Consider the following 14,380-nt stretch of genomic DNA (forward strand, 5'->3'; position numbering starts at 1 on the left):
GAGAAACGGTGACTACGTTTCCTGTACGCAGGCGACCTTCCCGTTAACTTTCGGAGCCTTCTGCTCAGCCGCCATCTTGTTTGGGCAACAAAGTATATCGCATTGTTTTGTAGACCTTTTCTCCATAGGCGCTGCCACATTGCATAGGCAATGGCGCCATCTATGGGCAGTCGGCATGCTGGCTTGGGCGAGCCATGGCCTCCGAGATCGCGCTCGCTGGCACGTTTTGCTTTGGCCGTCCCATTCGGCGCGCGCGCCCAGCTGCTGCCAGGTGGCGCCATTAGCCGAGGGCCTTTACAATTCTGTAAAGTGCGCCCAATAATACATCTAAAGCAGAATAGATTGGTCTTATTATATATCACTCCCGAAATGTAGCGCTATTCGTGAGCAAGACACTTGCACAAGCCCCGCAAACAATTTCACTTAAGCTGTAATTTCGCGTACCAACTTTGTGTACTTTAGATGCTCTAACAGATGCACTTTACAGAACTGTGATATCGCTTCTTAGTCGTTTACAGATTTGCCCACTCTCTATTTCAGTTTTCTTTTTGTCTTTAGATTGCCAATTTCCGGCAGTTCTTGTAGAACCTTCCAAGTTCCGAAATCAAAAAGCTGCTTCCCACATTTAGATGTATCTGTTAAATGCAGCACATTTCCTTCAATTTGGCTCTGTCATTGTGTAAGGGTAACATTTCTTCGTTTCAAGAGCATTCGAATGAAAACGTAGGAATCGACAGTGGGGTAAGGCTTCCTTTAAACCCAGTGGTCCATTTCAGGGGTCAATACCCCGGTCGCTTTCCAAAGCAGTAATAATGTTTATCGCCACCACCACCACCAAAGCAGTAAACTGAATTCTACTTGAATCGACTCTGCATCTCCAGGACGAAAGGACGCTGTAGGTACTTGCCCGAAGCACTACGTTGCTCTCAAAGTAGCCGTACGACCTGTGCAAACGACGAACGACCATCACGGGCCACGTGGTTCCTGGCGTGACTGGCAGTTTTCCCGACACGATGCCCTCAACCACATTGTTCTCCTCCTGCACGTCGCTGTCTATCAAGCCATGACGCTGCCAGGAGAAAAAAAGAAGGGAAAAGGTAAAGCAATCTAAACCGCAAGAATCAAAAGTTGCGCGTGGTTATCGGTAGTTGACGCTAAACCATAGGTCGGTAAACGAGCGGATACTCACTTACCATTATTTTTGTGCTTTATGTACTCACTAGTACGGCATGCGCACTCACACTAGGCGGTACTCACCCACGTTTCCGCTCACGCTCACCAACATTCACTCGCCTTGACAATCGCTTCCAATAACATCACCTACCGGCACACACTGACGCACGCTCATACATGCGTCCACTCCCCCCACGTACACACTCACCCAACATACATGCTGTCGTCCGATCACACTCGCTGACAGTCGGTGACGTTCATACGTCATCTCGAAAACATCACTGACTTGTGTTCATGCGCACGTTAAACGGTACTCAAAGTCATTCATCTCACCGATGTGAGATGAACATGTGGTGCGAACATGTGGTATGGATCATATCGTGGTTTTAGCAAGTAAAACCATAAATGTTTGTTAAGGTTCAGCAACAAAGAGAGAATCGAAAGCATTAGGAAAGAGGATTGCGCCACGCGATTTGTGCCAAATGCATCCGTGCAACGCGTCATCGTCTAGTCAGGCGCGTGGTATCTTTTAGTGCTCCGGCTGTGCAACTAATACGGTAGATGCGCCGAACAAGGGCAGATCGATTAAAAGCTACCGGAAACCAGACATTCCCGGCTAGCACGCTGTCTGTCGGAGGTTACGTGATCTTCCTGCAAGGCGCGCGGTGGGTTTTAGAGTTCCCACTGTGCGAGCACAACTAATATGGAAGGTCAGCCGAACAAGGGCAAATCTATTAAAAGATGTCGGGAACCAAACATTCCCGGCCAATGCGCTGTCTCTCGGAAATCACGTGATCGTCTCGTCAGGCACGCGGTGGGGTTTAGCGCTCCAGCCGCGCGGGCAGAGCTGTTACGCCAGTGCAGCCGCACAAGTGTACATCGATAAAAACTGCCGGGAAGCAAACGTTCCCCGCCAATACCCTGTCTCTCAGAGGTCACGTGATCGTCCCGTTAGGTGCGAGGTGGGATTTAGCGCTACAGCTGTGCCGGCAGATCGATTTACGGCGCCGCACATGTGCAGATCGATTGAAAGCTGTCGGGAACCAAACATTCCCGGCCAATACGCTGTCTCTCGGAAGTCACGTGATCGTCTCGTCAGGCACGCGGTGGGGTTTAGCGCTCCAGCCGCGCGGGCAGAGCTGTTACGCCAGTGCAGCCGCACAAGTGTACATCGATAAAAACTGCCGGGAAGCAAACGTTCCCCGCCAATACCCTGTCTCTCAGAGGTCACGTGATCGTCCCGTTAGGTGCGAGGTGGGATTTAGCGCTACAGCTGTGCCGGCAGATCGATTTACGGCGCCGCACAAGTGCAGATCGATTGAAAGCTGTCGGAAACCAAACATTCCCGTCCAATACGCAGTCTCCGAGGTCACGTGTTGCGCCCATACTGCGAGGGAAAAAAGCGAAGGGAATGGCTACACGGGGCAGCTCGCTTTCCAAGGCTGGCAGGTTGACGTAATGCCGCTCACTCGTAGGTTATTTCCTTCTTCGATGCCGGCGAGCCATGAGGGTCTGCAAGACTATTTCCCACGATTCGACGCACACGGGGGCCCAGAAGGAAAGCCAGCAAGACGTCAGAGAAGGTTGGCTTGCCAAGGCTAGCAGACCGACGTCGCGGTCCCCTCCCATTTATTCCCCTTTCCTCTTAGGGCAAAACGGGAAACTTCCGAGGGTGTCTCGTTTGTAAACAGCGAAATAGTCTGCAATGTGTCTACTCAATTTTTTTTTCTTTTTCGGGTACGTATAGTGTATCCTGCAGCTGTTTTGGAGGCCAACGCGGCACTGCCAACCGAGGCATTTAGTCGTTTTCAAGTTGTATCTCTCAAAGGCAAATTTCGTGGGAAATTTGCCTCGAATGCGTTAAATTATGGGGTCTTGCGTGCCATAACCATCGTCTGATTATGAGGTGCGCCGTAGTGGGGGACCACGGAATAATTTGGACCGCCTTGGTCTCTTTAACGTGCGCCTAAGTCTAAGCACGCGGGTTTCTTCGCATTTAACCCCCATCGTAATGCGGCCGCCATGGCCGGGATACCATCCCGCGACCTCGTGCTTAGCAGCCCAAGACCACAGCCTCTAAGCAACCACGGCGGGTAGTTGCCTCGAATAAACCAAGCAAGCAAGCAAGCAACAGAGAGAGAGAAAATTATAAATGAAAGGTAGGGAGGTTAACCAGGACTGAGCCCGGTAGGCTACCCTACACTGGGGAAAGGGAAATGGGGACGAAAAGAATAAAAGAAGAGAAAGTCCACTGGAGATATCAGTCCGTCACTCAGTCCAGATCACAGACGCCGACTCAATCCGGTCGCTTTCAAATATCGCAGCAGCGCTTTTGTGGGCTTTCGTAGCTGCGATATGCGAGGCCACGATCCCAAGATCTTGTTCAAGGTGAACGGCTTTCCATCTAGCTGACTGAGAGCTGTGCAGAGGTCTTGCCTTTCATTTTCATAAGATGGACAGTAGCACAGCAGGTGTTCTACGGTTTCCTCGACACCGCAGGCATTGCACTCGGCGCTATCAGCCATTCCAATCAGAAGTGCATAAGCATTTGTGAATGCGACGCCCAAGCAAGCAAGCAAGCAAGGGAGAAACATCATCATCATCATCATCATCATCATCAGCCTGGTTACGCCCACTGCAGGGCAAAGGCCTCTCCCATACTTCTCCAACAACCCCGGTCGTGTACTAGTTGTGGCCATGCCGTGCCTGCAAACTTCTTAATCTCATCCGCCCACCTAACTTTCTGCCGCCCCCTGCTACGCTTCCCTTCCCTTGGGATCCAGTCCGTAACCCTTAGTGACCATCGGTTATCCTCCCTCCTCATTACATGTCCCGCCCATGCCCATTTCTTTTTCTTGATTTCAACTATGATGTCATTAACTCGCGTTTGTTCCCTCACCCAATCTGCTCTTTTCTTATCCCTTAACGTTACACCTATCATTCTTCTTTCCATAGCTCGTTGCGTCGTCCTCAATCGTTGCGTCGTCCGCAAGGGAGCAAGCAAGCAAGAAAAGCAACGGGGCGCAACCTTCTTCCTTTTCGGCGCGGCTCGGTCTGCAGGACTGGCGGCGGTGTACTGGGGCTCCGCCTGGGCCTCCAGGTACGCCTCGTTGTCGAGCGACGTCAGCTCCCGCTCGAGTGGCTGCCTGACGAATTCGAACGCGAGCAGCACGAAGAACACCGCGGCGCCCTGAAAGGACAGCGTGACGACCTCGTAGTACGCCGAGTACGGGTGCTTGTCGAACGGGTGGATCAGGTAGCTGGTCCGGTTGACACTGTACATGTCTGCGGGAGAAGAAGGCTCTGTTATCGCACACGCAGACAGTGTGTGTCTTTACTATACTATACTATACTATACTATACTATACTATACTATACTATACTGTACTATACTATACTACACTATACTATACTATACTATGCTATAATATACTATACTATACTATACTATACTATAAGTATATATACTATACTATAATATAAGTATCTATACTATACTCCTGCCAAAATTTAAACAATATATATGTGTGCACGTGCTACATAGCTGGACGGAAGCAAGATAATAATGTTCGCCGTAAGTTGTAACAAGTCAGAGTATATCTTGTGTTTCTCCTAATTACATGATTAGTTCGTAATTATTCAACTGCTCAAATACTACGTCCAGAGCCAAAGGAGTAATGATAAAGTTGTACACCGTCCTGGACATAACTCCCGATCAAGCTTTTTATCCCCCAGTACACTCTAAATTAAGAGCTTTGTTCTTTTTTCCAAGCTTGAAACAAAGCCCCCCAAAATACGAAAGAGGAACCGATCCGACTGCGTACTGAACAAGTGAAAGCTGGATCGGGAATTTTGCAGGATGATGTACAATTTTCTCAGTGATATTTTTGCTCTGAGTATTTCGGCAGCTGATTAACGTTTGATAACTCATTATGTAATTGGGCCAAATGCGAAAAATAGACTGAATTGCTCCAAGCGGCGGCAAAAAACGTTACCTTGGTTTTTTCCACCCACGTGGCACATGCATAGTTTAAAATTTTTGGCTCAAGTTACGCGCGAAACATGGCGTATCTGAGCGGGAAATTCGTCATGCGGGATTCTGCCCGGCGCTTAAAGATTCGTAACTATGCACCAGAAGCTCATATCGCAATTTTGCAAGGAACACCTGTTAGAGAAAGTAAAGCGGGTTTGCAAGAGATGTCCTCGGAAATCAGTCGTATGCTCCAGAGGGGCAGATAATACATCAAGATGGTCTGCTTTAGATGTCTCAAAAGCTGCAGTGTATTAAAGTGTGACACCGTTTTTTATTGCCGACTTCAGAGTAGAAAACCTGGTACTCAATTTTTAGCACATTGATAAAAAATTTACGGCACAAACTAAAACAAAATGATGATGATGATGATGATGATGATGATGATGATGATGATGATGATGATGATGGGAGTTTAGTGGCGCAAGGGCCAGAAGTGGCCAAAGAGCGCCAATGCCGTGAACACAAATCGCTCACCAGATTACACACCTTTTCCCTCGCAAATGCAACAACACTCGTCAAATTCGACGCAGCTGACGCAGACAGAAAAGATTTTTGCCCGTTGCCGTGCACTTTAGGGACAGTAGCCCTGCCGAGCTACAAAGATTTTATAACCACTTTTCCACGCGTCGTCGCACGTAGTACACCGAGCGGGACGATGTCGATACTCACGCTCGCAGCACTGCCTCAGCGAGAGCTTCGTCTCGGTGACCTTGATGTTGCACTGGCTCTCCAGCTCGGCTCCCCCGAGTTGGCACACCGAGCTTTCGGCGGCCAGCTGCAGAACCTTGGTCATGGCGCGCGAGTAGGAGCAAGAGGGCAGCAGCCGCACTGCCTGACGCGCCGTGCCGATGACAAAAGACACGGCGGCGCTGTTCACTTCTTCCGCGTAGTGCTCCATGAACACCTCGCCCAGGCAGCCGACGGACGCTGGGCCCAGAGATGCGCGCGCGCGATGCAACGCAGCTCCACTGTTACAAGGTGGCGTTCAAGATGCACGCCCTAGCGACGCTTGCCTCCTAGACACAGTAACAGATCACGGAGGCTACCACGGTTTTCGAGAGATGGCATGCGGCTCAAGCGATTGCGGAGCCGGAAACTCGTCCTGGCCACCCTGCCCGCCGAGTTTCATTTACTTGTCCCAGTTAGTTCACAGCGAACTTGTAAACGTTACAGAATTCCCGTTTGCTGTCAATACATGGACATCTACGGAGGTAGTATGGCTACAGAAAAAGGCTGTATCTCTTTTTTTATCCTAACTATACCGAAACAAATTACATGACAATCATCCACAAAGACGACTATAAAATTACGCCGAGTTTCATTTACCTTTTGTAGCCACGTAGTTGACAGTGAAGTTATGCAAATATTGTGGAATTCGCGTCTGCTGTCAATACATGGGCAGCACACGGACAACACACGGACAGTCCCATGTTTGTCCGCTGGAATAAAACTCTAGTCCTTCCGAGTTTCATTCAGCTAATTAACTAGGAAGTACGCTCAATCGCAAATTACCAACAAACGTGTTCTGTTTCGTGCACTCCTTCTCACTGCGCCCCGGTCAACGCATATCGACGCTCGCATCGATGCTCGGTGTAACGGCCACCTGCCTCTAAACGGCGCTCCGTCGCAGCTGCATTGTATTGTATTGTATTGGGTTTTATGGCGCATAAGCAATTCAGGCTATCATGCGCGAAACACATGGCATGATTTATTTCAAAAATTGGGTATCCTCAGCGAAAGTCCTTGTCCGGACAAGGACTCTGAGGAGCCCAACAAATCAAATGGAGACCCCAGCCTTCTTCTCAGGACTGAGAAAATGGGTGAGGTGCACCATAAGATGCGTGAAAAAATTGGGTAAGAACTTTTAGTATTAGTAGTTCTGTGATATATTTCGCAGCTGCGTCGACAGCACCTGCGCCTTTAGAGCGGCGTCGTAAAAGCCTTTCGGCGGTCGCTCTGCGCATGTATGACGTAGTGCGTGACGTAGTACATGACGTAGTGCGCGACGTAGCGCGTGACGTAGTGCGTGACGTAGTGCGCTCCTGATATCTTGGTGTATTTCGCATAAATGGCACATACATAGTTATATGTATAGTTACATACGAACAAAACTGAATACCAACATAATTTACACCACCATAATAGCTTCGCTGGTGAACCACCTTCAAAGGGCGGAATGGCTTCCTAACTTTTTATATAAAAGGAAAGATGGGTGTTGGTGATTTGAAGCTCACATAAGATGAACGTGACGATGGCGAGCGTGGAACAGCCTTGTCCCGGGTTATCGAACAGGAACGACGCCAGGTAGATGCACGGAAGCGCCGCGTATCCGTGCAGCAGGTTCAGCGAGAAGATAAGGCCTGTGACAAATAGATAAAGGGTGTTACAGCGAAGACATTCAAATTTTTCGAAAAAATTACCCGTGGCAGATAGCACAATTCTAGTCAATGAATTCGTCTGCTCGAAACGGCGGACATTACTTGCGCCATAAATTGAAATGGATAATCGACTAATTAGCAACATTGTCTAACGAAAGTTTTAACTAATTACCTCGTGGCACATAATGCAATTTACAAATCCTAGAGGGTGAGACTGCAATGCACATCCAACCGCCGTGTCTATGGTATTGGGCTGCTGAGCACGAGGTCGCGGGATCGAATCCCAGCCACGGCGGCCGCATTTCGATGGGGGAGAAATGCGAGAACACCCGTGTACTTGGATTTAGGTGCACGTTAAAGATCCCCAGGTGGTCGAAATTTCCGGGGTCCATCACTACGGCGTGCCTCATAATCAGAAAGTGGTTTTGGCACGTAAAACCTCATAATTTCATTTATTTAATGCACATCCACTTGTAAATGATTGTGTGGATGGCACCATTTACGCGATATGCGCCGTCAAACCTGCTGTAAAAAATGCACTGTCGTTCCACTCACTTTCTTAACAAACGTCACTTTATACAATGAGACACAAAAGTAACTGGAACGCCAAAGCATTTCTCCGCAAAGCTCGAGAATAAATATCTCGAACTGGTGTCATCCGATGAATTCGTTCTGAGTGGATCCGCCTTGCCAGCTCCCCGGATAGAATTTTTAAATTGCAATATGTGCCATAAGGTAGTTAGTCAACAATTTAATCAGTAACTTTTTGTTAAGTGGTTGATTAAGCATATCAATTTTTGTACAAGTAATGTCCGCCTCTTCGACTACTTAGGGAAAAGAATTATGCTAACTGCCACAGGGAATCTAAAAAAAAACATATTGAACTTGTTCGTCGAAACAACCGGCATATCGTTGCATATGCTTCTTGCTACAGACCACAATTGTTTACTCTCGCACCCACGTATAGAGCAAGCGCACTTAATCTCGAAAGCCGTCGCTCTTATGTCGGAATATTAATGTTATTGAGTCATTGCTCGGTGCAAGACAAGCTTACTACATGCAAAATAACCTTAATGTTATTGCCAATTCTACATCGAGAGAGACTCGTCTAATCGGACTGCACACCCTAGGCGAACGGCTTTCTACATTCTAACTCCAAACTAAACTTTATTTACTCGTGAGTAAATACTTGCACAGCGTATGTATTCAAAAGGAGATCCCACAGTACACGACTGGTAGGGGACCCGTTGTTAAAAAGTTTAGTGCAGATAAATGCAAGTAATGACAAGAAGACAGGGCAACGTATTTAGTCGTAACAATGTAAACGGCAAATATACAGGGGGATCATTTGTAAGCTTTACGGAATATTTAAAAATCCCCTGTGGGAGATAGCATGATTCTAATACCACGAGTTCGAACAGGTGCAGATTGCTAGCACGAGAAATCGAAATACATATTCAAATAATCTTTAAAAATCAATAATTAACTTCTCAGTTAATTACCTCATGGCACATATTTCAATTTACGAATTGTGGCTGGTGAGCTTGCAAGACGTATCCATTTCAAGGATGACACCAGTTTCCAAATACTATTTATTACAGTGTGGAATGAAATACATGGGCGTTCCAGTGATTCTTGTGGTTCAGTGCATGAAAGGACGTTTTGCTAAAAACAATAAGTGGAACAACAATGCATATTTAGGGCAAGTTTGATGGCGCAATCTCCGAACTGGCGTCATTCTGGAAATCCGTTACAAGTTGATGATAGCGGTATAGAGAGAAAGTGTGGATTCATAAGCGAGGTATAGTGTGTTCCATTATGCAACTGGGGTCACCATGATGAAAGTTATCGAAATTGTGCTCGAATTTCGTGTTTTATGGTTCATACAAGAACATACAATTTATACGAATACTACGCCAAAAATATTGGTGTTTACGAATACCGACTATTCGTTTGGACGACCACATCGATGAGTGCAATACGGGGCATTTTTTTCTTCTTTATTCTTACAGAACAAAAATATATAATACCCAGGGTACGTAGCACAAATCTAATTCTTGAATTATGTTACTCTCAGAGGCAGGCACTAGAAATCAAAACGAATATATGACTAATTCACGAAGATTCACTAATTAAGTTCTAAACTAGTTAACTTACGGTTTATATTGCAATTTACGAATTGTAGCCGATGACTTCAAAAGACGTATGTGCTTGGAACAAAGTCTGAGGATGACACCAGTTTCCAGATACGCATTACAAAAAATTGAGAGGAGAAGCATTGCTGTTCTAGTAAATTTAGAGCTTCAGTGCATAAAAACGCATTGTGTTAAGGAAGTCTGTGAGAAACACCGCATTTTTAATGCATGTTTGACAGCGCTTATTTCAAAACTGGTGCTTGATTCTAAATTCCTACCAAGAGGGCTTGGTTTATAACGTCGCTGGCTTCAATGGGTGAACTGCAATATTTGTGCTAAATTCATTGTTAATACGATTATCATTTTTTATTATTCAATTTTACGCATTTTTATTTGCTGTATGTTAAGTAACGACCGCCTCTTCTAGCAATGCAGCTGAATGGGTAAATTTGTGCTATATGCCACATGTGGCTTAACATTTCGTTTACCGTTAAAAAAAAACCTCGGTATATCCAATTCATCTTTCGATGTTTTCACCCGTTAGCACAGCTACCCCAGCGACCGGGTCACGTCCTCGAGCAGTCTTCGGGTCCCAGGAGGACATAGTAGAATATATTCTAGCACACTCTATTCGGCGTTCGTGTCGTCCACCTCTCTACGCTTGTGTCCTGTCTGCACGCCTCACTTCTATTGTCCACATGTCCTTTGAAGCTGACGCCTACGCTTCGTGTCGTCCACCCAATCACCGTCTACGATATCTGCCGAAACAGGGGTTTGCTGAGCTGCACCGGCGTCATGCCTATCCATTGTAATCCCGGAGGCAACGGAGCCAGCTGAGGCAAGCAATGGACGCGTCGCCACGTGATCAAACATGGCGGCGCCCACGGGGTGACTCACTGATGTCGGTGACGGAGAGCGCGCCAGCCTGGAACAGCCACAGCGGTGGGAGCACGCAAAGGGCGGTGACGATGTAAAAGAGGAAGTCGAAGACGAAGTTGAGGACCCAGTAGAGGAACGTGCTCAGGCCCGTCAGCAGGTGCAGGTGCTTCACCTGCGAACGGCGACGACGCAATGGTTCGGGCCTGTGCGTGCAACATAATTTGGTTTTATTGCGAAAGCAACACTGCTCGCACTTTCGGCCCATCGGTGGTCGTGGCGCCTCCTTACGCAGCTGCGCGTCACGTGACCGTGTGACGTCACGCCAGACCGAGAGACGGGGCCCCCAGCTCGCGGCATCGATGGTGGAGGCGAAGCCTTGCGCGCCGCTGCTGCGGCGCTACCGAGAGAGGGCGCTCGCTGGTGTGACGTCACGCTAGGAGGATAAATGCTCCTAGCGGCTCCTCGCAGTGGTCGGCGCGCTGCCTTGCGCTATGTCGGATGATGTATAGCCATAAGTTTAACAAACGGCAACCATGTCCACACTATCAGCCGAACCAAGGCGCAGCCAAGGGTATTGCTTTCGCAATCTTCCAGGCTTGACCAAGCTAAGCCTTCAGCCATTTTTTTTTAGATTTCCACCACATCGGCGATTTAGTGCAGCAGTTGCCCGCTTAGACAACACGGTCGCCGATACAGCTGCAGGTACTGTTACGGTCCACGACGCAACTAGAACCACGACAAAAGCGAGCGATATAAGGTGGAAAAGGAGCAGTGACATAGTGACCGCGCCGAGGAGCTTTAGTGAGTCGGAAACATGCCAAGCCACTGCTTCAAAGTGTTTGGCGGATAAAGATCGAAGAGCAGAACAGAATGACCCTGACTCAGTTCATAAGCGGAAAGTTTGCACAGCTTGGGATTAATTTCTAGGTCAACTTTTGATACAAACACCGTGTACGCTGCTCGGACAGTTTGGACAAGCCGCAACGAGCTCCGAAAGCCCTTACATGTCTTTTGAAGCTGAGGCCTATGCTTCGTGTCGTCCACCTAATCATCATCATCATCATCAGCAGCAGCAGCAGCATCATAATCATCATCATCATCATCATCAGCCTGGTTAGGCCCACTGCAGGGCAAAGGCCTCTCCCATGCTTCTCCAACTACCCCGGTCATGTACTAATTGTGCCTAATCACCGTCTGCGATATCTGCCGAAACAGGGGTTTGCTGAGCTGTACCGGCGTCATGCCTATCCATTGTAATCCCGGAGGCAACGGAGGCAGCTGAGGCAAGCAATGGACGCGTCGCCACGTGATCAAACATGGCGGCGCCCACGGGATCGCCGCGAAAGGAGTCGATACGCTCTGCCATGGTACGACATGACAGACGGCTGGAACGTTGATCTCTCTTCATGACTACCGTGGAGTTCTCATATTTTTTCTTTATGATTGACGATTTTGATAGAAAGTTTGCCGAGCCTAGCTAACAGTTCCCGTTTCAATAATATTTGATTAGAATATGAAGTGCGAATGCGGCGACCGTATATATTTAGCAAAGGTTTATAAGCCAATAAAGGATCAGATGAAAGCCAGGGGTGCTCGTGTCCACACACTTGTCCTGTTCGTGCTTGGTTATCGTGAGCTACGAATATGGAGTGTGTACGGAGTCACATACGAACTCGCCCAAGCCGTTAGATATCAAAGTCCAGCTGAAACAAAAATTGCGGCCCTAGTTACACATAGTGTAAACAGAACAGCCTGCGTGAAAAATTTTACGTTTGTAACGCGAGGGAATGCGTCACAGAAATCGTAGTTGTGCCCGAAATTCGAAGCATTGATTGCGATGGCAAATTATTATACAGCTATATACCAAGTGAAGTTAGCACTTTTATCAGCTGCATAAAATGCTGCTAGCATGCGCATTTGCTTTCTAAATTAATTAATACGCACGCTGTCGCGCGCGCAATGGCACACATGAACCCATCGCACTCGATCACCGCGGGCACTCGCTGTTAGAATGCTGGCGCGATGGAGAGTGGCAGAAGCGGCGAGTGAATTCTCTTTCGTGCTGCCTCTCGCTCCAACGCGAACCATTCGCACTTTCCGGCGCCTACAGGTGGCGCGGAGAACGTTTCAATATGGCGGGGATAGAGGTGATGGAGGCGATACGAAAGCGTGCGCATCTCCTGAAGCAGGCGGCTTAGGGGCCTCTGGTATCTCTAAGTGCGATCCTTGACGTTGCTAAGGAAACGCAGATATGCGCTGTAGCGGGAGAGGCTACATTTAACGCTCGCCATTTAATATGGTGTGAAGTGCAAGAGACTACAAGCGCGGCTGTCCAGGTCGGGCGGCTCTGCCTGCAGACAAGCGGCGCGAGGTGGCACCAAGGTGGCCCCAAAAGAAGTCGTCTTTGTTGAAATGCTCGCTAGATATGACCATTTCCTCGCTCACATGCTTCCCGATGCGGAGCTTGATCGCCCGCGACTTCCTCCGTTTTTTTTTTCTTTTGGAAAGTGGTGCTTTTCCCAATACTTTGCCCAATATAGCACGATTCGTGCATTGCGGCACACTGCACATGCATTTTTGCTCTTCGCTGGTCGACTGTCTTCTTTTTTGCCATATGCAAGAGTACCAAAACGCCAACACAGCTGCAGAAACCACGTGAGCGGGAAATCCATCACCCCCTCCCGGGTTGCGAAAAAACCCGCGCGGCGGCGCTAGCTTATCTGGAAAGCGCGAATACGCGTACGAGAACGCAACACAGCTATCTCGGGCCGCTTCGCCTTTGAAACCACCGTAGCTTACCTCCAAGATGCTGCGCCGGATAAAAAAAGAGATGCGCACTAACCTTTCCCCTCCGCCCCCCCCCTCTTCTAGCGCGCGCAAATCTCTGTCTTGTTCGCGTGAAAAGAGCGAGTGCAGCCTCCCCGCTTTCCTCCCTTGCGGGTGCGAGAAGACACCGCCCCATCAAGCCTAAAACCCCTTGGACTTCGTAAAGTAGCGACACTCTCCTCGTCCACCTTCACTCCTCCTCTCTTTCACGCTCTCCCCTCGACCGTGGCGCCGCCTACACTGCTCGAGCGTAGCAACGGCGTCAACGTGCGCTCCTCGCCACTCCGTAGACGCTTCTCGAGCAAAAATGGCGCTGATGCACGGCGCGAGGGCCCACGTGATGCTATTAGGCCAATGGCGACGCGGCGTTGGCCTCGGCCAGAGCGCGCGAGGAGGAGGTGGCATTCTTCAAAGCGTGGCACTACTTTACGAAGTTTAAGGGGTTTTAATCAAGCGGCCTTCCTCCTCGACTCACCCTCGGAAGCTTCCCCACGCGCCTACACCATTTGGCGCGCGCTGGCGATGTTATCGCACTTGGACTTTATATAGAACATCACGGCGACGGCGGGAATTCGCCTGAAGTGTCCATATAATTGCTGTTATGTATCTCTGCAACTATAACTGCTATTATATGTAACTGCAGAAATTACACATTTTTCGGAGAGACTCTGAAAACGAGCTTCCTCGGCATGACCTTCGAGATTGAGCATTGCCCGCGGCATCCGCGGTGCACTAAACGATATATCGGAGGCGACGTGCTGGGGACTAGCCTTGAGAAATAGTTATCTGGTAATGTTCCTTTTAAACTAGGATTGTTTTTCTCAATAGTTGATAGAGCTGTACCTATCTTAATTACGTCATGTATGCTAGTGGCTATAGTGCATGCGTAGTCGTGGGCGATTCCTAAATGCTGCTAACAAGCAAATTATGCAGTCGCCAGACTTGCAAGGTTAGCC

At 48.5% G+C, this 14,380-nt stretch overlaps 1 protein-coding gene across 2 annotated transcripts in view; it reads right to left on the minus strand.

Moving 5' to 3' along the window:
• Positions 1–14,380, minus strand: part of LOC139047974 (phospholipid-transporting ATPase ABCA3-like) — a 201,193-nt gene that overhangs the window by 26,284 nt on the left and 160,529 nt on the right. The window contains exons 18-22 of one of the 2 annotated variants that reach the window (XM_070522210.1): positions 10,617–10,770; positions 7,441–7,566; positions 5,876–6,133; positions 4,202–4,458; positions 908–1,069 (exon numbers count right to left, since the gene is read on the minus strand). In XM_070522210.1, the coding sequence (XP_070378311.1) occupies positions 908–1,069; positions 4,202–4,458; positions 5,876–6,133; positions 7,441–7,566; positions 10,617–10,770 (957 nt within the window). The remainder of the gene's footprint in view (positions 1–907; positions 1,070–4,201; positions 4,459–5,875; positions 6,134–7,440; positions 7,567–10,616; positions 10,771–14,380) is intronic. The other variant, XM_070522211.1, reaches the window with a different exon arrangement.

This window comes from Dermacentor albipictus, chromosome 7 (assembly GCF_038994185.2).
Source record: "Dermacentor albipictus isolate Rhodes 1998 colony chromosome 7, USDA_Dalb.pri_finalv2, whole genome shotgun sequence".
NCBI classification, from domain to species: Eukaryota; Metazoa; Arthropoda; class Arachnida; order Ixodida; family Ixodidae; genus Dermacentor; species Dermacentor albipictus.